Source organism: Carlito syrichta, unplaced genomic scaffold, assembly GCF_000164805.1.
Source record: "Carlito syrichta isolate Samal-C Ts95f unplaced genomic scaffold, Tarsius_syrichta-2.0.1 Scaffold289110, whole genome shotgun sequence".
NCBI classification, from domain to species: Eukaryota; Metazoa; Chordata; class Mammalia; order Primates; family Tarsiidae; genus Carlito; species Carlito syrichta.
The window spans coordinates 140,815-167,833 of NW_007233206.1; the positions used below are offsets into that span (position 1 = coordinate 140,815).

Genomic DNA, 27,019 nt, shown 5'->3' on the forward strand with positions numbered 1-27,019 from the left:
CCACTCTTACTACTTTCATTGAACATGGTACTGAAAGTTTTACCCAGTGCAAGAAGGAAGTAAAAGACGTATAGAGGAAAAAATAAAATTGTCTCAATTAGCAAATAACATGACTATATACATAATGAATAATGAAAGTGTGGTATATATACACTATCAAAAAAATGAAATAATGTATTGTGCAACAACTTGGATAGAACTGCAGAACATCATTCTAAGTGAACTAGCACAGGAACAGAAAACCAAACGTTATATGTTCTCATTTATAAGTGAGAGCTAAACCAAGAGCATCCAAAGACATAGAAAATGGTATAATGGACATTGTAAATTCCAGAAGGATGGGGGGAGTAAGGGATGAGGGACAAAAAAAAATTGCCTATTGGATACAATGTGCACAGGTGGACGTGGTGGATACACTTAAAGCGCAGATTTCTTTGCCACTATACAATGTAACCATGCAATCCAAAACTATTTGTACCTCCTAAAAGCTATTGGAATAAAGAAAAAATATATCTGCATTCTCATATTACAGGAAGTAGTAGAGAAACATAAAATGAGGTGTTAGGACCCCCCCAAAGCCATCCCTTCCTTGTTGTCCCCTTTGCCTATGCAAATCACTACCCTGTTGTGATAGGAATTCACAGGAATTTTTTTAGGTTTTCAGAATTAACATGCTCTGTTTTTTCCCTGTTAGTTTCTTTGTTTTGCTTCTGTCAAGGAGTTCACCAAGAATGAATAAACGGAGTTAAATTAAAATGTCCAGGGGGTAATCACACTCCTGTGATTTTCTTCTATGCACATTAAATAAGTTTTATGTACCTTTTGATTCTATTAAAAATATTCCATTTCTTGATACACTTATGTTTTTCAAAGAGGGAAAGAAGCCAGCTTCTTAAATCCTTCGTCTCTGAGAACAAGCCGTACTAAGAGATTTGAATTCATTACTGGCTATGTTGGTTCTGTGTGCCTTGGGACCATACTGTCTGAAGACTCACTACAACCTCCCTGAGTAACCAAACATAGATGGTTAATGAATATATAAGGATTTGAGGATCAGGCTGGCATGAGCAGGGCTGACACTTGATCTTTTCAGTGAAACTCATGATAACAGTTCACAGTGTACCCTCTGAAAGCTTTCCATGGCCTTTGCTGCTGCCAGTCTCCTGCCTTGTCGACAGGCACCAAAAGCTTCAAATTACAGCAGCTAATTGAATGAAAACGGAAATGCATCCTTCTAATGGAGTGAGAGATTAATGCTCTGATCTTTTTTCTCCACTTGCTGAAGCAAAACAAAAACACAGAAGAAGGTTGTGATACAGAAAAGTAAATTAGCTTGCTTCAGCATCATAGAGTAGATGTTCCAGCTAAAATCTAAAGTGTCTTAGAGACTTTAGACACGTATCAAAAGGACAGGAAAAAAAAGATGCAGAATACTATTGCCAAATTATCCATGGGAAAATCTGCCAAGTTCCTTGCCTAGTAAAAGTTAACAGTATGATTTACTTTTGTACACAGATAAGTTACTTGTGCCTAAAGATAATTTCATTTATGGTCCAGTTTTATGACATTTTTATAACTCTGACACCCTATATTGGTCCCAGGAATAAATAGAGTCAATTAATAAGAGAAATCAAAATAAAGATTTAATGCGAAATTGTCTAATGCAATTGGGACTCATGATACAGTCAACAGGGCATATTTTTCATGAACAATTCTGTTGCTATGGTGGATTTCTTATGGACCGAAATAGTTTGCATTAATAACACATTTGCAACTGATTCAGGAAAAAGAGCTCTGGTGACATCAACCTATTTTATCTAAAGAGATGAAATTAAAAATGTATACAGAATAATTTCATCTTTTTATTCAATTACCCTGAAAAGAGAGTAATGTTACCATAGGGTGATTAAGACACTAAAATGCAAAGGAGATTGAGAGTGGGATAAATTGAATTTGCAACATTTAAAAAGCAGATTTGACATCAAAGCCCTGGATGATTTTCTTCTAACAATGAATCACCATGTGTGGTATATTTAAACATGTTTCTGTACTCTATTTTTGAGGGTGAAATTTCTGAGTGCTTTCAGTAGATATTGTCCTGATGGCAGGAGGAACAGTGGGGTATGAAAAGAGGGAAGAAGATAGAAGTAAGGCAATTATAGAACTTAGTATTTATTACATGTTTAAATGATATCTCATTGCTCCGTATAGGGGAAAGGAAAAAAGATACCTCTGTGGGAGCTCTAAATTTGCCTAATTGTGAGCTAAATTTTCTTAGAACTTATCTTGCTGCTTTGGATAAACTTCTAGATCCATGGTTGACCATCATCGTCTATCATCTGAGGGTTTAGTTCACACTGCCAGTCAACAAACCCATATCTATTATGCACCAATTAAAAGTGGAGCCTTGGGTTATACATTTCATGATTGACCAATATGGGATATACATAGTATCAGATAACATTAAAAAGATACCAAGTCTATAACTAAAAATTGTTGCCTCCTCATTTTGTTTTGTCAGTTAAAGGACTACTAGTTATATCTTTTGGAATAATTCTGTTTCTTTTTTTTAAAAAAAAATTCAGAATGATCATGAACTTTGCCCTAAACCTGGACTCTTCCACTTATTTGCTGTGAAAATTTGGGTGTTACTTGATACTCTGCATCTGTTTTGCCATCTGCAAAAATCAACATGATAGTATTTCCATCTTATAAAGTTGTTTTGAGTCAGTCTCAAATCACATCATAGCAATGTATAAAAATGTTTGGAACATATATTGAGCTATAGAGAATACAAAGTAAGATGTAAACCCTTAGACCAAGATAATCTAATAGGTGAGATACAATTTGTGATCATTCTAAGACATCATACAAACATAAATGATATAAAGATAGAGAACAGAGACAACCCACATGAATATTATAGTTATTCAGAGCAAGAAAAGAGTCATCATGCAGTAGGTTACTCAGAGAAAACTTTCAAGAGATTTTTTTTTTTTGGACAGGCACTGTACTTTCAAGAGATTTTAGCCTCTGGAGGAAGTATAATGTCTCCATAAAATCAGAAATTATAATACACTATTGGCATTTGTGAGACATATACGTCTCCAAAGGACTTTTTGAATGTTTTACTCAACTCTCTGACACTTAGCAATACAATCTATTCTTCAAAACATTTTCTGAAGTCCAATTGATTTCCAGATGTTCCTTCTCCTGAGCCTGTCAGCATTTACAGAGAAACAAGAGAACCTCCCTAGGCCCTTCCAAACCCTAAGGAAAACAAGCAGCTCCACCTTGATCTCTGCAATCAACACTCTGAACCGACACTAGCTTCCTCTTTGAAAGTGCTAATGAAAAAGTGTATATTGTTTTGTTGCATTTTCTCTGATAATTTTTCCACCCTTTTATAAAGTGTTCCATAGGTTCACCAAATATTGCTTGTACGTATCTTTTATGTTTACATGTCTACTATAAGCAATAAAACTTGGTGAATTATCCAAATTAATTATCTAGTTAGAGGAAATAAAACAGAATAAGAAGATGTGGAGGTATGAAGACAGTATGGAGTGTTGGCTTTAATTTCTGCTTAAAGGATAATGCATTGGATTAGAGATAACAGTACAAGCAAATCGCCTATGCTTGCTACTAATTTTAAATGACAAAATGTTTTAAATTCAGACATATAGTCAAGCATATCTTTACTTACTCATGAGCAGGCTTTGAATTAAGGCAGAACATGCTACTTAACATAAGCCAGTGACTTTGGCAACAGAAGTATAGACAGGATTCAAATTCATAAACTCATTCATTGACTGATTCTTTTAGGCACTATGCTTGGCACTACAAATGTATAGAGAAAAAGTTACCAGAATCTAAAAATTACAATGTAATCGGTGCTTTTAGAGACATTGCAGGATTGACTTTTCCCATCTCATCTTTCTCTTCCTGATGTCAGGCACATACCAGATTAGCATGAGAGAAGATAACAGGAGACAGAGGGTATTTTATCAAGACAATCTACAGAACATGTCTATGGTATTGCAGATGAAAGCTAAATAGTCCAGAACATTAGGGGTAGTTGACATCCTGTCTCAGAACCAGTGAAGAAACTAGAGAAAGACAAACTAGTGAGATGTTGCAGAAGAGTCATTTCCAAAATTCCAACTCTCATTAAAACTCTTAAAGGGCCAGAATGTGGAATTTCAACCAAAAGTCAAAGAGTGTTACATGTGTTCTTCTTTGTTCCTTGTAAATGTGCAGGTATGTAAGTACACACATGTGAACTTAACCAGTTAACAGTTAAGACCATGCGGGAAATGGGTTGTACTGCTTTTCCTTTTCTACATTGGAGGATAACTTGGTGATTCCACAAGCAAAATACACAAATGTTTGTATGAAAGAAAAGAAGAGAAACAGCCTTTGAGGGTATTAAAGCAGGCTTCACTGAGGAAATAATTTGAGGTGAGTCTTAAAGGATAAATAAGAATCATCAAGTTGATATTCCAGGCACAGGAAATAAAACAGGGTTTACAAAGAGGTAAGGTATGAAGAAAACAGGTAACATGTCATTAGTTTGGTACAGCCAGGGCACAGAAGAATATTAATGGGGGAAGTAGGAGGTAAGCCTGGGAAGTCAGATAAGGGCTATATCAGAAAGTCATTGTCCCTTGAGAATTCTCACAAAAGGCATTTTTTAATAGATGAAATAAAAAAGAAAGTAGTTATCCTAAAGGTGATCAGTGGCTCCTAAAAGATATTAGACTGAGGAGTTTTTGATTTACAAGAAAAAGCCCTAAAGTGGCCAGAATATAAAATTTTCACTGAATAAATGTATTGAGAAAAGGCTACGGAAAGGTCATCTGAGCTGGGAGCCAGGAGGGTGTGGGCATGATCTCGAGAAGATCTGTGGAGCCAAATGCATGGGGTGTGCTCCTAGGGAAACTTCATGGAAAGGAGCAGTTCAGTGTCAAGTATCTGCCTGTTCTATTGGCCCCCCGTGCCAGATAGCTGTAGGAACTGAGCCAGTGGCCACGAGCCATTTGTCACTATTCATGAGTGTGGCCCTTTTCCTGGGCAAGTAGCCAAGCCAGCTGCTCTTCCCTTGCTTTTTAACGAGGACCTTTTATTGACAGCTTCCAGAATGTTGCTTGTGGACCACTCTGTAAATGTGAGATTCATTTGGGCCCGAGGGTTTGTTGGGTCCCATCTGAATGACCCATATGGCCACATTCTTTTCCAAGGTTCTGTCTTCTCTCCGAAACAGAGGGTGGTGTCCTTGACACCCAAAGAGACAAAGACAAGTGGAAGTAAAAATCTACAGCCATGAACTTGGTAAGGCTAGATTGTGGTGGGTGAGACCCTGAACGAAATAGTAGCAGAAGGAAGGAACAGATGTGAACATATTAAGGGAGCAGATTATTGAGTGGGATGGATTAACATGGGAAGGAAAGGCAAGAAAGGAATATAGGATGATTCTCAGATGTGCAATTCTGGTGATTAGATAGAGAAAGATTTTGCTTTCCATTTTGTTAAGGTCAAGGGGCCTGTATTCATCTCAGTGAAGGTTCCCAGTGGGTAGGTGATCTTACATATTTGGATCAGTATTAGAAGCATGGCTTTGAGGAGAAAAAACATTTTGGTATTGGAAAGCATATCAGTGATTGCCTAGGGCCAGGAATGGAGGATTATTGACAGTAAAGGGGAACTAAGGGACTTATTGGGATGAATAAATGCTAAATCTTGATTGTGGTGGTGGAAACACATCTGTATGCATTTGAAAAAATCATCAAATCTGAAATTAGTGCACTGTATTTTATATAATTATAATGCAGTAAAGATCATTTTAAAAAAATGTTTAAGCATATGAGTGAGTATATGCTATAGTTGGGACATAAATCTCATGTTGAAATTTGATCCCGGTGTTGAAGGTGGGGGCTAATGGGAGGTGTTTGGGTCATGGGTTGGATTCCTCTTGAATAGATTAATGCCCTCCCTGAAGAATAAGGTGAGTGAGTTGTTACTCTATTAGTTCCTTCAAGAGTTGGTGTTAAAAAGAGCCTGGCACCTGCCTCTCTCTCACTTCCCCTCTCACCATTTGATCTCTGCATGTGCCTCCCCTTCTTCCACCATGAGTGGAATCAGCCCAAGGCCCTCACCAGAAGCAAATGCTGGTGCCATGTTTCTTATACAGTCATCAGAACCATGAACCAAATCAACCTCTCTTCTTTATAAGTTACCCAGCCTCAGGTATTCCTTCATAGCAACACAAATAGACTAAGATGGCATACTTAAGAGAGTTGAAAATGTGAAGTGGAGAATTTAGGTGAGATAGGTAAGATAAGAAGGTGAGTAAGATAAGCAGAGTTTGATAAAGGCTAGAACTGTAAATTACACATAGAAGATGAAAACTAGCAACTTTTAGCCAGTGGTTAGTCATGACAGAATCATACCATTTTAAAGCTCTTTGGGAACTTATATGTCACCTAGTTCCACTTTATTCTACATATGAAGGAATTGGGGTTCATAGTAAGGTAAAATGCTTCACAAAGCCATAAAGGTTAATAATAAAGGCAAAGCTGTATAGAAGCCAGGGCTCCCAGACCCGGGTTGGTTTGACCTTGGACTGCTCTGTCAGTGGGACTCCCAGTTGTAAAGGATATCTTACACCACAAAAAGAAGACCCATTCGTGTCCCACTGAGGTTGAGCCATGTGTCTTCATTACTGTTTTCTGTGTATGGTATTCATCAAGTAGCTATACGACTCCACAAGTTTGTTAAGGCCTTAAAAAGCAAAACCATCTTATGAGAAGGGAGAGAGGTGCTCCAGGATGCCACTATATGAAATATGAAATTTTGGAGTCTAGGCCAAAGAATGGGGGCCACTTTTCTGTCACACAAATGCCTAAAATAAAGCAGGGTTTTATTTTTCCCCATGATGATACATCTCTGCACATTTCACAGGTACTTTCTGATAAATCAAATAAATGAACATGTTTGCATGCCAGTGAAAATTAAGGCAGAGAAAGTGTTGAAAATTTATTTAATAATTCTCAAGTATCACACTTTCATTTTTATTTCTTTTTCTTAATAAGCTCATATAAGTGTACTTCCTCTTACAACGAAAAAAAAGACAAAAAGTTGACTTCATCAGTGAATATCTAACAGATGGAACCAGAAACATCCAGGGGAGAGGAAACAGACAAATATGGTTGTCATGGTTTCTTTAAGATGCAGTAAACAAAGGGACACAAATGGACAATGGAATCTCCCGCTGGGAAAAGTCACATGGCGCTCCTTTCTTTGATAGATAATTGCCAAGCTCACTTTGAATGTCAGGAGTCAGCGGGAGATGAGGGTGTAGAGACCACTCTCACTCACCCCTGTCTATGCTTAGATTAGATTACCCTGGGACCACCCCATCTTTCTACATGACAGGCATCAAACAATTAATGACTACCTCAGATTAATCAATTATCCCAGTGGGCAATGCCCTAAGGAAATATGGGACACATGTAAACATGAGCAAAAGCTGTGCACAGCCTGAGACTGAGTTTTCTATTTAATTGGAAAGCAGCAAGTACACAGGAGGAAAACAACACTTCAAAAGATTTTTAAATCCTGATGGACACATTCAGGTTCTGAGTCCCTGGTGTCACTTTCCAGTCATCTCCAAGTTCATCTAGATCCACCTCCATTGTATTCTGGTTCAAATCCAAATAGTGCAATAACTTGATATGACCACCTTGTAGAATGTTTTCTCATAATTTGTTTGTGGCAGTGTTAGACAAGGAGGAAATGGGGGTAGAGAGGGATTTCTTCATAATACCTTCCTTGAGAGTAAAATTGAAGCCTAGTGCAATGAAGCCTTTGCCTATTTGATGTTAAACAGGCAAATGTTAAAAGTATTCAGTTTGGCTGAACTTGCATGTTTTGTCTGGAGATTCTGATCAAGTTGACACAGACTAAAAGTCTCTTCCAAGGTCATCCCAGAGGCTGCCAGCGCTGAGATCACTGTTGAAACCCCTGAGTTCTACAGCCGTCCCCTCCTTGCTAACGCCAAAACAGATTCTTTCTTGTCCACACAAGGGCTGTTTTCTCCTTGTTTTCCGCGCCCTTTGTGAATGACCCTCCAGTCTGCTAGGAATTGCACAACTTCAGCAGGGGCCCTGTGAGGACATGGAGAATGGGGTCATGTTGATGAAGCACTAATTCTGGAGTGGTGGATGGTTAAATCCTGGCACTTGAACCAGCTGCAGACAGAGGGAGGAAGGTGGCTTCACCTTGGCTAAGTTACATGTCCTCAGAAGCCAAGAAGTCACCAGGAAATTTTTAGGTTGTTGAAATTTATCTTTCTCCTGAGTCTGTCCCCAAAGCCCAAAGCTTGCAACATCTTATTTCCTATTTGGGGATTTCCTGAAACTGAAACTAAGACTTTGGCCTTTGTAAAGAAACCCATAGAAAGGCTCTTTTTCTGGAACTATGCTATGTGCATCAGCTTCACTGTACAATTTTTTGCCAATTTAATACTATTTTTTATTTCTTCTCAGAAAGTGCATTTAAAAATTTTTTCTTCATTACCCATATCCTTCTGTTCTTTGTTAACGTCACTTCTCCTAAACTTTTGAAAAGTTGAAAGCCTCTTATAATATAATAACGTTTATTTGGGGTATTGGTTTTACAATATAGGGCAGAATATGAATTTTAGAGAGATATGTCTTATTAGTCAGGGTTTGAGAGATATGTCTTATTAGTCAGAAAGACAGAACCAATAGTACATGAAAGAGATAGAGATAGAGATAAAGGTAGCAAAGGAGAGAGATTAGAGATATACAGATTCCCAGTCTGAGTGCAAAGGCCCAAGAACCAGCGGCACCAATATTTAAGGGCAGGAGAAGACGGACATCCCAGCTCAGAAAGAAAGAGAATTCACTCTTTCTTGACCTTTTTGTTCTTTGGGGCCCATCAATGATTAAATGATGCCTGTTTACTTTGGTGAGAGTGATCTTCTTTACTCAGTCCTTCTGATTAAAATACTAATCTCTTCTGGAAACATTCTCACAGGCACACCCAGAATAATGTTTGACAAGCTACAAGGCATCTCTTAGCCTAGTTAAGTTTATATATAAAATTAAACATCACACATTATCCTCTATAATTGCATAAATAGAGAAAATTTTGAATAAGAATCAAATTAGAAAGAAAAAAAGACTTGATTAATAGTGTCTTTGCTTCTTAGATCTGAGAGTTATTTGGGAAGGGACACTATATGTATTTTTCTTTGAATTTTACAGTCATTTTCCATAACTATGGTCATGGTTTACCATAGTATCCCTTCCGAAATCCCAACATTAATTTTTTTCTGAGCTTTTGTTTATTCAAGTATGTTATCATTACTTCACAGTCTTCTGAGAGCTTTACTCTGTCACAATGGGAAAGAGGAACTACTTGTGTACACAGAATTAAATGGGCATCCTGCAAACAAACCAGGTGAGATACCACCATTCATCTAGGCCTTCCCATTAATGGGATAGTTAAAACCATCTTTTGTAAAAAGATGGTTAAAACCATCTTTGAACACAGCTGCCATGGGCTTTCCATGTGTTTAATACATGCACACCAAGTTATTTGTAATTTCAATATCATAAGAGAGTTTCTGAATAAGAAGGAAATAGACTGACTTATAAGTTCTGACACAGGCTCCCTTCCATTTATAAAGAATTTCATATTTATTTTAAAGGTTACAAGGGTATAACTGAATTTTCCATAGCGGTGGGAAAAAATTCACACTGTTTTTTGTCAGGACTATCCCCCCAAATTGCAGCAATCTCCATCTCTCCCCATGGGAGAGAGTGATTTTTTTTTTACTCAGTCTACTGATGTAAATGCTAATCTCTTCTGGAAACATCCCCACAGACACACCTAGGAATCATGTTTTACTAGCTACTTGGGCTTCCTTTTACCAAGTCAAGTTGACATAAAATTAGCCATCATACATTATCATGAACAATCTTGTGTCTGAAATTTGGATCTGTTATTTATTAGTTACATAACTTTGGATAAGTTATGTCTATAATTGATATGTCCTATTTCATAATCTTAGATAATCAAGTCACCTTTTTTTTTAAACATGCACTTCTATCTTTTTTATCTCAAAAAGTTTTTATCTGGCAGGGCGCAATGGCTCACACCTGTAATCCCAGCACTTTGGGAGGCAGAGGTGAAAGCCTGAGCCCACAGGTTCCAGATCAGCCTGGGCAACATGACGAGATCTCGTCTCTACAAGAAATCAAAAAATTATCTAGGTGTGGTGGTGTGGGCCTATAGTTCCTGCTATTAGGAAGTCTGAAGCGGAAGGATGGTCTGAGCCTGCAGGTCAAGGCTGCGGTGTCCGTGAGTTTGCCACTGCACTCTAGCCTGGGTGACACAGTGAGACTCTGACTCAAAAAAATAAAACAAAACAAAAAGGATTTTATCTTCCTTTCTAACTATTCTAATAAATCTAAGAACTTTGGGACCTATTAGTTCAAGGAGTTGTTCTTGGTTATTATTGCCCTATGGAGAGAAAACTAGAGAAATTAATTTGTGCACTGGAAGGCCCTGTTCGCTACCACCACTATCCTCATTATCCTCTTGCTATCATTTTCATATATAATATGGATATATGATATCATATATATTGTATTCACATATTAGTATGTATATCACATATATATCAGTATACACCTCTTTCGCTTTCTTTTTCTTCCCCCTACTTTTTTCCTTTTTCTTCTCATTCTCTTAATCTCAGATGTTCGTCATCCATACATTCACACACATACATACACACATACCCTACTAAATAAAACTAACTGTCCTCTAGACCCAGGTGTCAAGTCTAAATCACTACTAAGACTCTCTTTTTTCCATATTGTTTCCACTCAGGAGCCACGGATGTCTTGTGACAGGTGACTTCAGTCTGAGTTTCTTTAGTCCATTAAAGATGATCTACTAATGTTGAACTCAAAGAGAAAGAGTTCATGAATCTGTGAGAGAACAATAAGATAAATCCATATTAGGCAATATTCTACAAGACAAGTAGTTTTGACTTTCAAAAATGCCAGTGTCTCAAAAGACCACAAACAAAGAAAAACAGGAAAACTGTTCTTGATTAAAAGAGATTAAGGGTATGTGAAAAATAAATGCAATGTGTGATTTTTAATTGGATCTTGGACCGTGTTTTAAATAATATTATTGTACCAGTTTTCAATTTCTTGGCTGTGATAAATATTGTGATTACTTAGAAGAATGCTACTATGGTTTGAGTGTTTGTGTCCCCCTCAAAACTTGTGTTGAAATCCTAACCCCCAAGATGATAGTATTAGGATGTCTGGTCTTTAGAAAGTGATTAGGCAAGGAGGACAAAGCTCTCTTGAATAGGATTAGTACCTTATAAAAGAGACCCCAGAGAAACCTTCGCTTCTTCCATTTGAGGTTACAGTGAAAAGTCAGCTGTTTATGATCCAGGAAGCAGTCCCTCCCCAAACACTAAATCTGCTGGCACCTTGATTTTGAACTTCCTGGCCTTCAAAACTGTGAGAAATAGGTTTCTGTTAGTTATAAGTCACGCAGCAAATGGGATTTTGTTATAGCAGCCTGAACAAACTAAGACAAATGCCCATGATAGAGGATGGAGGGGTGAAGTGTTAAGATGTCGGCGAGTTATCCTCAAATAGCAGAAAAATTAAAAGAGATAAAGCCAATGTGGCAAAACATTATCAATTGGTGAATCTAGCTGATGAATATTTAAGTGCTAATTATAGTATTTGTATATCTTTTTCTAGTTTTAAAAGTTTTTCAAAGATGTTATGGGAAAATAGGTTCTGTAAGGTGAGCAAGAAGGGTCTCTAAATCTCAATTCCCAAGAGTCCATGGCACCTATTCTCAAATTTCCACTTCTTCCTATAATTGGCTTTTGACTTCTCCATAACTAAGGGATTTGTTGAAGACGCTATCCTTTCCGAACACAAAAAATTACTACCACCTGCAGAACAAAGGGAGCATAAGTGCTTTACGTTGCCATATGTAAAGGGGTTGCCCTAGAGGTTCCTGCTGGAGCACAGATCATCTCCACCCAGAAGACTTTGGGGCTCTTCTACCACTAGAGAAGAGTTTAAAATTTCATCCACTATGGTTAAATTATTTGAATTTTATTTGTTTTGCATTATAAAAGCAGGAGAAAACAAGATCTACCTACCTCAATAGGTTATGGAGACAAGTAAGTGTCATTATACATGACAGAATCTAGCACAGTGCCCAGCACGTAGGAGACCCTTAATAAACATTAATAATAATTTTCTTATCTGAGCACACCATCCTCAGAGACTGCTTCTGAACAGCATAGTGTTGAAACACCCAATTCTCCCCTGTACCCCCTATAGCTAAGATGACCACACATCCCAGTTTATGCCTATTGTCCTGGCTTAATCAATAGCACCCCTTTCACTCTCAAAGTGCCCCAATTTGGATGATAAATTCTAAGGTCACCCCCCTCTTATCATAGTTTTTCCAGAAAACATATTTGCTAAAGGGCACAGAGAGCTGCATCGTGTTTCTGAATAACCACTACCAAAATGTGTTTTCAACGGCAGTCCTAAAGCTGCTACAAAAACAGACAGATGGGGAGGAGGTTCCAGAGGAGATATACTTTTATTGCAGTAGTGATGGAGGCTCCATCACTTACAAACTCACCACACGCTTGAGGTGGGATTTTAGACCCCGGACATTGGACCTAGATGGCATTTGTTATTAAACTTTGATACTTAAAGCCGCTCATCTCAGAAGCCCACATTCTCTCAGACTAGCAGATTATTTCAATGGTGAAATGAGTCTTTTTAATGTATGTGACCTATATATACAATTATTAAACGCACCTTGTAAAGTAAAGGTCTTCACCTTTTTTTAAGGCACTGAAGATAACTATTGATTGACTCATCCCAGCCTCTCCACTTCACATGAAAAGATGTATATTGGCAGGAGCAGAGCTGTTTGCCCCATGGGCTCACCATCGTGATTTTCATTCCCCAAGTCAGAGTTCTTTTTTATTTTTTTATTTTAAAAATGTGGGATACAATTCAGGATTAGGTAGATAAGTGGTCATCGTACAGGTAAAGTTTGGGCCTTCCTTTGGTCCCCACTTCACCTGGTTTGTGATCAAGTATCCTTATTGATGTTATGTGCCTTCCACTCCCTGGCAGCATCCCGCTACTGCCAAACCCTTTCTTATAGTATTATGATAATTGTTCAGGGTCTGCTTATAAGTGAGAACATGTGGCACTCAGTTCTTTGTGATAGATTATTGAGCATGGTAGACTCTAAATCCATCCAAGTTGCTGCAAAGTCCATAATTTTGTTCTTCTTTATGGCTGCATAATATTCCATCGTGCATGTGTACTACATTTTTTTTATCTAGTCCACTTTTGATGGGCAGCACGGTTAGTTCCATGTTTTTGTTACTGTGAATAATGCTGCAATAAACATGCATGTGCAGGTATCTTTTCTATAGAATGATTCAGAGTTATTCTTGCCAGAAACCACCCAATGTTGACAAAAGAAATGCCTCCTCTCCTGGGGAGCAGGAATAAACATTGGAGTAAAGAATGAAAAGAACAGAAAAAGAATCTGTGGACTTGCCAGCTCACTTGAGACTTGAACTTCTAGTCCTTTTAACACATCTTGTGAATAATGTGGTCCATTTGATATACGCTATACATAGAACCCCTTTGTACACATTTTATGTTTCAAATAGAATGATAGGAATTCAGGAGGTAAATTCTATCTCCTGGGGCTCTTACAAAAATAAAGAAATAAACACTTTCTTAAAGTGGTTTATATTTTGCTAAGACATTTCAATTTTCCTTCCCTACTAGAACTAGAATGCAAGCTCTATGGTGGCAGGGGTTTTTTCAGTTCCATCCACTGCTATATCCCCTTAGTCCACACACATAGTAAGTGCTCAATAAAAAATATAGACTACAATCATAAATTCCAGGTAGCTTAAAATTTTAAATGATCCAAAATAATAATAATTTCCTTGAGATATTTTAAAAATATTTTTTCATGTTCCTTAATACATTTTTTATTTCCTCATTGGAAAACCAAATGCATCTTTTCCCTTATCAATAGCTCTGATTATCTTTTTTCTTATCCAAATTTTCAAATAATCAATTTTTAAAACATTCACTTATGGGCTCTTCATCTGAAATAAAGTTATTTAACTTTTAAAAATTGTTCTTTTCGGTACATAACACTATCTCTCCCTTAGAATGATAAAAACAAATAATAAAATAAAAAACACCTTCATGTCATCATCTCTGCTTTTATTCATTGTCAAAAGTAATATTTGTTAATATTACCACCAATCTCATCAGAAAAGTCTTTAAGTATTGGGAAGTTGTTAAGCTCAACTCCCAACATTTTAATTTTTTTTCCAAATTTTAATTTTCATTTGAAAGCTGAAATTTGATCATTCGAGACAAATTCTATTTGTCTTTGAAAGTGACACACTCACTTTGTGTTCATGAAAATGATTGACAAAAGCACAAGCCTGAATAAGCATAGTTTGCTAGATGATCTTTTGAGTAAAAACAGTGTTTCATGGATAAAGCAGCTAGTTCTGCTCACAACTCAATCACTCAAGTACTTTCCCTTGAGACTCATGTTATACCTTGGTGTGTAGAAGTGTTTTATGTGTATTCTCAATTGTGTCACACACAATTTTTTTCATTATATCATTCCATTTATTTAAAGTGCAAGAACAGGCAAAACTGATCTATGTGGCAACAGCGGTTATCTGGTTAACTCTGCAGGAACTGAGTGAGAAGGGATGAGAACTCCCTGGCAGGTTCATACTTTTTTTTTTTTTTTTTTTTTTTGAGTTTGAGTCTTGCTTTGTCGCCCTGGCTGAAGTGCAGTGGCACACTCATGGCCACCGCAGCCTCAACCTGCTGGGCTCAGCTGATCCTTCTGCCTCAGCCTTCCAAGTAGCTGGAACTACAGGCACATACCATCACGCCTGGCTAATTTTTTAATTTATTGTAGAGGTGAGTTCTCTCCAAGTTGCCCAGGCTGATCTTGAGTCCCTGGGCTTAGGCAATCCTCTCGCCTTTACCTCCCAAAGTACTGGGATTACAGGCGTGAGCCTTCTGTTTCTTGATAAGGGGTTGGTTGCACTAGTGTACTTATTTTTAAAACTCATCCAATGAAGCATTTAAGATATGTGCATTTCACTTGTCACAGAATATTACCAAAGACTTGTACTCAAGAGTCAATGTTCAATAAAAGTCATTTTTATTACTTCATTAAGGGCATCCTTTCATAAACTTGACTTTTTTTCCCCTATGAGTGGACTCATCAGGTGAGTTTATTCTGTATACATAAGAAGTAACTTAAGAAGCAACTTAGGTTTCATTCATTCCAAAAGCTCTTGGGATAATATACTACCTCAAAACCATGAATATCACTCCTTACCTACAGTAATGGGTTTTAAATTTAATTACCTATTTAATCTATTTTTTAAATTAAAGAGTTTGTAATAGTAAACTTTTGAATATTCATAATGATTTATTTGGGCTAGTTGTATACTCTTTTCTGTGAGCTGGGTTGGATGATGTGGTTATAGTTTGCATGGGAAATAAAATAAAGAATAAAATTTTGGCCTAATGCCCAAAATGCCATTGGAGACATTAATCAGTGTCCAGTTCTGACTCATTTCAGAGGCTTCAGAGACAATAACTGAACTGCTCATGCCACTTTTCAGGAGGATACAGAGGAGCAAGTGTAAGTATCAAGGAAAAAGTTCCAGAAGCTAAAAGGAAGTCTCTGTTGCTCATGACTGGTTTCATTCTCTTAGGGACACAGTCACACCTCTGATTAATCACATGGCTTGGCTTTTAAGCCTAGAAAGTTGAGAGGACAATAATTCTGAAGAGTCTATTCCTCCTGCCCCTTCCCACACCTCTGTTCCTTGCCGGTCTCTTCAATAAGGCCTACCACAACACCAGTGGGGTTGCTAATTTAATGGGTTGAATTCCAAGATACTGATGTGGCCAATTTTACTAGTGAGAACATTTAATATGACTTAAAAGTAAGCTCCCATGTTCTGTATTCCGTATCTTTGCATCCATATTATACGGAGAGCAAGGGAGGCCTTGTCGCCAAGCAGAAGGGCTGATCAGGCTCCTCTTCTTTTCTTTCTTCTTTAGTTGATCTTCAGTTAATGAGTAAGCAGGGTCAGGACCTACAGACCTGAACATTTCCCCATCCTCTTTCCTAGTATAGGTACATTGAACAAACTGGTCCCAAAATTCAGAATTAGGAAATAGAAAGGCAGTAAAATATCCTACCCTAATTAGGTTTCACTAAATCATATGTTCAAATCCAGGTTTTACCAGAAATCAGCACACTAGGCTTATTTGGTTTGCACACAACTACAATAAAGAGACTGTTTGAGTTTCATTATACTATTGGGAGCTTTGTGCAAAACTCCATCAGAAATCCCATGGAGGGTGGGGAAAGACAGAGAATAAACCGATTAGTCTGCAGTCTCTGGTTTTAACACCAACATATCTCAAAGCCCTACCCAGAACCCTTCACATTGCTCTCTCCTATGTCTTATTCATAACAGCAATGGTGCCTACTACAATGCCTATTTCCTAACATAATAACTATGTATCAAAAAATTAATAAAGAACAAAAGGACATTGCCCCTGGCAATATCATAAATTATTCCCTTTTTCTGAACAAATCTCAATCAAGGTCTTCAAAAACAAAAAGGTAATTACTACAGATAGCTTAACCACTACTGCCAGCATTTATTAAGCTAAATATCAATAATAGCTTATTTAATCATCACCATAAACTCACAGAGAAGTTGAATATTACAATATCCATCTTACAGGTGAGTAAACTGAAGTTTAAAGAGCCCAAATTAACTTGACCAAGATAATAAAGATAGTAAATTTCAGGGTGGCAATTAAACTGGGTCTTTCTTACTCTAGTCATAATTCCATAGCCTTCTGGGTTTTTCAAACATGTTTACATCCTTAATCAAAAGAAAATAATATATATGTTGATATTAAAATATGTAGTAAACCACACTACCACTAACAACAAAAATTAAAACAAGGGAAATACATTTCTTAAATAAGGGTAAGAAAGTTCTTTGAAGAATATTCAGGATTGCAAAGTGGCTTGAAACATAAACTAACCACTACTATTCTTGGTCTGTTTGAAGCTTCCAAGCAAGACATAGTCACTTATGCAGTAAGTAACATTACACTCATCTTGCTTTTAGTGTAGTTAACATCACTCACTAAACATTAACTTTATACTGGTGTGATAGGCTGAATGTTTTTCTCTCCCCTGCCAAATTCATATACTGACATTCCAACCCTTGCTGTGATGGCATTAGGAAGTAGGGCCTTCACGAAGTGATTAGGTTGTAAGGGTGAAATATAAAAGAGATCTCAGACTGCTCCTTCACTTTTTCTGCCATGTAAGGACATGGCAAGAGGACAGTCACCTATGAGTCAGGAAGCAGGCTCTCACCAGACACTGAACCTATTACCACTGTAATCTTGTACCTCCTGGGCTCAAGAACTATGAGAAATACATTTTTGTTGTGTATAAACCACCTGGTCCTTGGTATTCTGTTATAGCAGCCCAGATGGACTAAGAGAGAAATTGGTATCAGGAGTGGGGTGCTGATATACAAATACCTAAAAATGTGCAAGTGGCTTTGGAACTGGGTAATGGGTAGAGGCTAGAAGTTTTGAGCTGCATGCTAGAAAAAGCTGAGATTGCTATGAACAGTTAAGGGATATTTTGGTGAGAGCCCCCAAAAAGAGGAGAGCTGTAGAAAAAGCCTCAATTTTCTTGGTGAATTCCTCACCAATTCTGAACAGAATGGTGGTAGAAATATGACCCCATTCTGATGGAGTCTCAGATGGAAATAATAAACCTGTTATTGGAAAGTTGAGAAGAGGTGATCCTTTTTATAAAGTGACAAAAAACTTGGCTGAATTTTGTTCATGTTCTAGGGCATTGTGGATGGAAGAATTTGTGAGCAATGAGATTGGATATTTAACTGAAGCTATTTCTAAGCAAAGTGTTGAAGGTGAAGCTTGGCTCATCCTGACTGCTTATAATGAAATGTGAAAAGAGATAAATGACTTAGAGATGAAATTGCTAAGCAAAAAAGAACTTAAAAATTTGAAACATTTTCAGCCTAACCATATTGCAATAAGTGAGAACATTAAGGGTGTGGCCAAGTGATAAGGAGATTGGTATGGATTAGCCATCTCAAAAGAAGCCAGAAGCTATTCTCCAAGACAAAAAAAATTACCCCCAAAGTGATTTAGAGATCATCAGAGCTGCCACTTCTACCACAGACCTAGAGTACAAGGAAAGGCGATGGGGGGAGAAGACTGGTTTCAAAGGAAAAACCACTGGCTCCTGTGGAACCTTAGCCTATGCTGCTCCTGCTGTCTCACATCATAGGCCTCACTCACTGCACCCAGCATCATACTCCCCAGGTGCAGCTTCAGTGAACCATTGGCGCAGAACAGGCCACAATGGCTGCTCCTCCATAGGGCAATTTTTTGCTCCACAGGTAGCAAAGTTTTGTAGCATCCTTACAGTGCAGTCTCTACTGACACAGTATGTACAGAACTGGGTGACATAGCTGCTTCCACATAGGTACAAAGGACAGAGACACCTGGAGTCAGGGGGCAAGACCCTAGCCCAAAAGAACTGAGACATGGGGGGGGGTGCAATAGTCACTGTGGGGTTGTCCCACCAAGCCATGTTGCCATTTCAGTGATCCTGGAGCTCCTTGAGCAGGAGGAGTTCCCTGGAGATCCTGGAGCACTGAGTCAAAAATGATTATTCTTAAAGTCTAATAGAATTTTCCACACTAGGTTTTGGACTTACCTGGGAACTTTCTTCTTTTCCACTTCTTTCTTTTGGAACGAGAATGTCTATCCAATGCCTGACCCATCATTGTTATATTTTAGAAAACTATAACTTGTTTGGCTTCATAGCTGGAGAACAATTTGCCTCAGGATGACCATACTGTGCATCTTACCCATATCTGGTTTAGAAGACCTTTAGATGAGACTTTGAGTTTTAGATTTTAGAGTTGATGCTGAAATAGGTTAGACCTTTGAGGTTGTTTGGATGTAACGAATATATTTTGCATGTAAGAAGGATATGAATTTGGGGGGATCAGGGGCAGAATGCTATAGACTGAATATCTGTGCCCCTAACAGTTTGCACACTGACTTGCAAACCCCCGATGTAATTGAAAAGTGAAGATTTTGGAAGCTGATTAGGTTATGCGGGTGGAGCCTCATAAATGGCATTCGTTCCCTTATAAGAAATCCCTGGTTTATGCCTGTAATCCCAGCAATATAGAAGGCCAAGCAGGGAGAACTGCTTAAGTCCAGGAGTTTGAGAACAGTTGGGTAACATAGCTAGACTTTGTTTCTACAAAAAAAATTAGCCATGTTTGGTGGCATGCACCTGTAGACTCAGCTACTTGGGAGGCTAACCCAGGGGAATTGCCTGAGCCCAGGAAGTTGAAGCTGTGATGAGCCATGATTGTGCCACTGCACTTCAGCCTGGGTGACAGAGTAAGAGCCCAACTCAAAAATAAAAATATAAAATAAATTTTAAAAAAGAATTCCCAGAGAGCTCCCTAACCCCTTCTGCCAGGTAAGGACGCAGGAAGAAGATGGCCATATATGAAACAGAAAGCAGGCCCCTCCCTAGACACCAAATCGGTTGGTGCTTTGATCTTGGACTTCCCAGCTCTAGAACTGTGAGAAATAAATTTCTGTTGTTTATAAGCCATCCAGCCTATAGTTTTCTGTGATAGTAGCCTAAACAGACTAACAGTGAATTCTCTTAATGAATTGTCATCTTTAGCAGAAATTATGTCCTACTAATGACTTTGTAAATGCACAATATTACACGGGGCATTTCAGATTCAGGTCTGCACTGTGCTTGAATTCATACACTATTATGTAGAGACTCAACTCATTCTATTATGTGTAATATACAATACGCAACTGAAGGAATGATGCTTGCTTTTGTTAATGTCTTTTATTTTGGAGTAGTACATAAAACACTGTATGCATTCAATGTGCTACTACAAATAATAATGACCCCAAATGATATTCTAGTTACTAGAATCTAGTCCTTAACATCAACAAATAAGCTAGCCACCATTCAAGTTCTGAAATATTATACTTGCTACATGACTCAAGGTCAAAGTTGCATCTATTTTTAGGTGAAGAAGTGAAGACTATTGACTAGCATTAGTAATCATCTTCTCCAACATTTCTGAAAGGGTTTCTGTCCATTTTGTCATATTGCTTTGCAAACTAGTCCTTGAGAACAATCCACATAAAATGTACTGAACACTAAATAAAATGTTACATTGTACAAACATCTTCACAGCCATAAGTCATTCCTCACAACAACCCTGTGAGGTAGGTTACTTTCTTCATTGTATTTCACAAATGGAGACAGTGAGGTAAAGAGAAAGGTGTGGCATGATGGGATCAACATAGACAATGTGCACTGAGGGGCCTGCCATAGAATTCAAATAGTGTACCTCCCATTTTGCAGATAAGAGTGCTGCAACAATGAGGACACAGTTCTCACTCCACAACAGCAATTGTCAGAGGCAAGATGGCATCATCTTAGTAATGAAACTCTATTACAGAAGAAGCATATGCTAAACAAAAAAATAGTCTCAAATCTATGAGAACTCAAAGAGTACCAAAGAACCTGTCATTTGTTTTCTTTGAAATACACCCTATTTGTAATCCCATAGAATTCCCTCTTCTTGATCTTCCTCCCTCACAACGTTTTTATACTGCATTAAATGATGAACAATTTTATTTTACTAAATTTGTTCATAGACACATACTTAAGAAAACTTTAGAGAAGATTTTATCTATGAACTCTTGATGAAGAACTAAGATGGAAATAAGACTGAATGACATACTGAGATTTCAGATAAGCACTATGTATTTTTGCTTAAGGCATTTATGGAGGAGAATTGAAACTACCATGATGATATCTTGCCAGAGGCATAAATCATCTCTCAGGCTTTCTTTTGAGTGTTCCAAAACAAAACACAAAACCTCTTCATTTAATATACAATTCAAAATCTGACCTTTAAGATAATTCCCCTTTCTGGCACTTACTTCTTTGTTATTATCAAATAAAATGGAAGAGAAATAAATTCCCCTCCATCCTTAATACTACCCATTAAGCATACTATTTCCTAGAAAGAGCATGTTTCCCTTGAATAGTATACAGCACTTCTAAAATAGTTTATTACCATCTTAGCCAAAACATTTACTAAAATAAACTTCTTAAATGTTGATAAACAATTAAGAATGTTACATAGAAAAAAATAACAACTTCAAAGACCAGCCCAATCACTTCTTTTTGGCTGCAAAAACTAAGGCCTATGGAGGCTAGGAGATTTTTCCAAGATCATATTTAGTTAATGGCAAAGCTGGGATTAGGGAGAACCCAGTTATTGACACCTTCTTCTACACAGCAATGTAACCCTTCTTGCTTCTAAAAGAAGGTATGGGTTTTGGTCCTCATTTCACACATGCTGACTGGCCCAGCCTTAGAGAGCTACAAAAGAAGACACTGCTCACTGCTGAGCACATCAAAGGTCTTGGCCTTCAATGGAAGGGGAGTTGGTGCTAAGGGACAACTGCTGTCTCCTCATTATATCACATCATGGACATATACATCAGAGACTCTTCCTGTTCTCTGAGTGCTCTCTAAGGCTTGCATCAGTTCATAATAAAGAATATGGAAGCCATGACACATAGGTGGCAATAGGTATTGATGTCATCTAGAAGCTTCCTTGCCCTCACATGGAAAGGGAATGTGAACCAGTGTGTTCCTCCTTGTTTTTTGTGGAGCCCCAACAGATGTCCTAGACAAGACAGCTGAATCTTCTCTGTGGCAGGATCAGAAATGACAGGAAATGCTCACAAGCTGAAGAATGCCTGTGGCTACCCACCATGACAGTCTGTGCATAATCCCAAGAAGAGACAAATCAGCTTCAGCACAATTAGAGTTTCTGGGGGCACGTACTTTTACTCTCATGCTGATCAAATGTACAGGCTGTCTACCCTGAATTATATAATTCTTATTATTCTGCTCAGCAGTATAAGGGACAATCAGTAACATCTCACTGATCAAAGCACACAAGGAAGAGTCATGTCTTTACAAGATATTCCACTCTGGAGGGGAAACGAGAGGCCAAAGGGCAAGGTGTAACTAAAGAAGATTAGGGAGGTAGCTGAGGGTATGGAAAAGAAGGTAGACGTGCACTTGTTCTTTTGACTTGAGTAGACAGTGGATAAGCTTGAAAGAGTTTTTATTACTGACTTATGTCCCTGGAAACCAACAGATGGGATCTCTCATTGCCAAGTTCTAATGCATTTCATGTTCATGCTCAGCATTGGGACACTGGGCTTGCCAAATACCAATAAGCTGTTGAGAGTGAGGTGAATATCAAGAATCCACAGCTAGAAGGAAAGTGCTTACTCTAAATTAGGTGCATTTCCACAAAAGGCAGCAAGTATGTAGGTTCAGACGTGTAAATGGAAGATGATCAGTATCCATAAGAAATATATTTTTTTTAGTATAAAAAATATAGAGGCAACGCCTAAGGGTAATTCATATCTAATCTTTGATAGGGCTCATTATGAGAACTGCAGCAACTGATTCTTACCCTACTAGATAGTCAATAGAATAGCTAGCACGTTCAAATATTAAGGCAACCTAGAAAATCAACCTCAAGAAGGCTCTAGTCTATGGCATTCTGATACTTTTTGAAATTAGTCCTTGAATACTAGGGCCCAAAACTCTTGAGCTGAAAAATTTCGATTTCTATTGACCAGCCACCTTAGGGCCTGGGCTTCTTTCTTGGATTGTTCAAAGCTTGGTATCCACATCTCTCGCAAAGAACTCCGACGTGGAGCCTGGGGTGGTGAGAAAGCAAACACTGTAGGCTCTGGGCAACTCAGGTGGGTGTCTTCTGCCTTCCATCTTTTGGGTGGAAGGCCCTGCATTAAGAGAAAGAAGAAATGGATTAAAAACATATGCCAGGGAAGCACAATTCCCATGTTCTCATCTCACAATAACTGACCCAGCACACACATGTTCTAAAGGAAGTATCTTCACTCCTTAGAGTTGAAGGGGAAAGAAAGTAACATTGAGAATATTCTGTGTACCAGACACTCTGCCAGCCACTTAATTCTTATGGCAAGTGTATCAAATAGGTACTACTATCCCATATTACAGGGGTGGGAACCAAGGCACAAACAAGTTACGTAAATTATCCCAAACAATTTGCCTAAGATTGAACTCGGTTCTCCTCGGAGTCTAAAACTTTCCCCTCCTCCTCTTGCTATTTATTTATTTATTTATTTATTTATTTATTCCTTTTCCCCTCTATCTCATTTTAGGCAAGCATTTTAATGTGTTTAATACAGTTCTTTGTCTTTACATGTATGTGTATTTGAACACTTTTTGTAGAATGTGTTCTCATTTTCTAAATGTTTATTTTTAATTTATTCATATGTTATGTTATGTATCTCATTCCATTTGCTGCTTTCCTACCACGCATTGTTCTTATATCTATGTTGTCACATGCTACAGCTAATCCCTTGTTTTTAATGTATTTCCACTACGCTCAACTGTCTCCAGGACTAAGATGCTTCCACCCAACAATTATAATCCCTATAAGTAACAATACCAATAATAGTAGCTCCCAGCATGAAAATACTTTAATACAGACCTCTGTTACCATGAGCTGGTCCATGATTGGTCTCAGTTTATTTTCACAATCCCTTAACTAGCTCCCTAAGTCTACCTTTGATCCACTGCAGTCTACACTCAGCAGCCCTTCTCATTACAAATTAAAGTCCAAGTCCTCACAATGGCCTACGAGTTCAGGATGTGGCTTTTCAATAATTTTCTAAAAGAGAAAGGAAGAAAGGAAGGGAAGAAGGAAAAAAGAATGAAGTAAAAGAGAGACAAACGGGAAAGACAGACAGTCAAACTCCAGAGCAACAGACTGAAGACACACCCAATTTCATTCCCTCCTGTAAGGTGGCTCAGCCTGTAATCCCAGCACTTTGGGAGGCTGAGGTGAGTGGATTGCCTGAGCCCACGGGTTCGAGACCCGCCTGGGCAACTTGGCGAGACCTCATCTCTAAAATAAGTCAAAAGTTAGCTGGGCGTGGTAGCACGCGCCTGTAGTTCCAGCTACTGGGAAGGCTGAGGTGGAAGGATCGCAGGAGCCCAGCAGGTCAAGGCTGCAGTGGCCGGGAACGGCCACTGCACTCCAGTCTGGGTGACAGAGTGAGACTGCAACTCAAAAAAATAAATAAATAAAATAAAAAGCAAAGAAACAGTATTAAAATGAGAGTAAAAGGATTGTTCTTGAAAGGTATTAATCTGTAAGAATTGTGAGAATGGAATAGGGCAGCAGAGAAATAGAATGTTGGAAACCGGAAAGCAGGTGAGAAAGTAGTAAATCACTTTAACAGATTTTTTAAAAAATAAACAAAAAGTGAGTCATAAGGCAGCCGGAGTGTGAGCAGAGAAATAGTATTTTGCATTGCAGAACCTTGAAGGCTAAGGAGGCGCCAGATAGTCCTCTACTTCCAGATAGGAAGTGGGAGGAAAAAGCAATACCTTAAGAAGAATAAATAGAAAATCTGTTTAAGGAGCAGTCAGATACCTAGATCTCTTCCTCTATTTCTCATGGCCAGGTGTCAAACTCTCCCTTACCTGACAAAACACTAGAGGTTTACTCCGTAGAGAAGTAAAACACAAAATTGCTGACCTGAAGAACACATGGCAGTGCTGTGGTACTGAAAACTCACACAGTGAGCATGTGAATGCAGGTTCCTGAGACCCTCTTGAATGTGAATGCAGGCCCCTGAGACCCTCTTGTCTTCTTCCTGCAATTCACTCCCACAATACTGGCAGCCAGGGCCTCACCATCCACGCAGGAAAATGAAGGATCTTTCTTTGGAAAATGTGATGTCTCCAGGGCATAACTCAGATATTCCCGAAAGAAGCAACCTAGTCAGATCACCCTACAAGGAAGCTCACAGCCAAAAGGCCCCTTTCATCCTCAAACTCCCCATCAAACCACCCTATTATGAGCAGGTTATCAAGATTACAAAACATCTGAGAAGACTCACAACATGAAAAATACACACAAGGCAACAAGAAGAAATTTTTAGAAAACATCAGAAAAACACATAACATCCTAAGAGAGAGAAAGGAAAATAATGAAAAAAAAAATCAGATACAATAGCAGAGATAAAACAATTGACAGATGGGTTGAAAGACAAAGGTGAGAAATATACCAAAAAGCAGAAGAAAAACATAAATAGAAAATGTATTTGGGCCAGGCGATAAGCACAGCATTTTGGGAAGCTGAGGTGAGAAAATTGCCTGAGCCAGCAGGTTCGAGACCAGCTTGGGCAACTTGGCGAGCCCTTATCTCTACAATTAAAAAAAAAAAAAAATTAGCCAGGCATGCTGGCACATGCCTGTAGTTCCAGCTACTTGGAACGCTGAGGCGGAAGGATCACCTAAGCCCAGCAGGTCAAGGCTGCAAGTGGCTGAGAGCGTGCCACTGCCCTCCAGTCTGGGAAACAGAGTGAGACTCCAACCCATCCCTCATCCCCCCCAAAAAAGAAAAAGAAAATTCTTTTGAATAGTGGATTTCCCAGATTGGTTCTTTAACATGAGAGGACCAGCTGTGGAGGTCCAATACACGATATTAAGAATTCCAGAAAAGAGGAGAGGGAAGAAAATAACTATCAAAGGAAGCAACTCAAAAAATGTTTCCCAAATTAGAGGACTTCAGTTTCAGATGGAAAGGACCCACTGAGAGCCAAGCACAATGAACACAAATAGTCTCTTGCCAAAGTATACTTTTATGAAATTTCAGAACAGAGGAAGAAGGATGAGATTCCACAACCTCCTTAAGAAGAACTGTCCAACTCAAAGATCAGAAAATTAGGATGACTTTGGATTTCCTGACAGCAATACTGGAGGTTAAAAAGCAATGATGAGATTCACTGATGAAAGTTAACCTTAGTGGGTAGAACTTTAAAGAGAAAAAGACATTTGCATAGTCTCAAAATATCTCCCCCAAGATATTTATTAATTACTGTGCTGGTTTTAACATCTTCCACTAATTATCTGATATGTCTTCTTCAAGGAAATGAAACTTAGTGACTCACTTGAAAAAGAAAATTCACTACTTCACAGTGGAAAAACTCAGCAGACACCATCTTAACCAAGCAATCAGAGTTAACGTCACCAGCAATATGTCATGTTGATATCACCCATCCTCTAATATGATGCGATAAGGACACTTGTACCTCTGTGGAATTATTCACCAAAATCCATAAAACAAATCTCTTTTTTTTTTTTTTTTGAGTTGGAGTCTCACTCAGTTGCCAGGGTGAAGTGCGGTGACACACTCACGGCCAGCCCAGCGTTGACCTTCTGGGCTCCAGTGATCCTTCTGCCTCAGCCTTCCAAGTAGCCAGAACTACAGGCATGCGCTGCCATGCCTGGCTAACTTTTTATCTATTGTAGAGATGAGGTCTCACCAAGTTGCCCGGGCTGGTCCTGAACCCACGGGCTCAGGCAATCCACTCACCTCGGCCTTCCAAAGCGCTTGGATTACAGGCTGAGCTACCAAGCTCGGCCCATAACCCAAATCTTAACATGAGAAAACATCAGACAAACTATATGAAGGGACATTTTACAAAATACTGACCAGTGGCTCTTCAAAAGTTCTAAAAAATTTCTAAAAATTGAGCAACAGTCACAGATTAGAAGAGACTAAAGACAGATAATGGCAAAATACAGCCTAGTGTCCTAGATTTGGCCCTGAGGCAAAGGA

At 38.4% G+C, this 27,019-nt stretch overlaps 1 protein-coding gene across 3 annotated transcripts in view; it reads right to left on the reverse strand.

The window, feature by feature from the left end:
* Window positions 1-20,120: 20,120 nt before the first annotated feature.
* FUT10 (fucosyltransferase 10) overlaps window positions 20,121-27,019 on the reverse strand; it is a 97,043-nt gene continuing 90,144 nt past the window's right edge. The window contains exons 4-5 of one of the 3 annotated variants that reach the window (XM_021710469.1): window positions 22,984-23,144; window positions 22,437-22,569 (exon numbers count right to left, since the gene is read on the reverse strand). In XM_021710469.1, coding sequence (XP_021566144.1) covers window positions 22,497-22,569; window positions 22,984-23,144 — 234 coding nt within the window. In that variant the 3' untranslated portion in view covers window positions 22,437-22,496. Of the gene's footprint in view, window positions 23,145-27,019 lie in introns of all 3 variants that reach the window. The other 2 variants (XM_008054127.2, XM_008054128.1) reach the window with 2 other exon arrangements.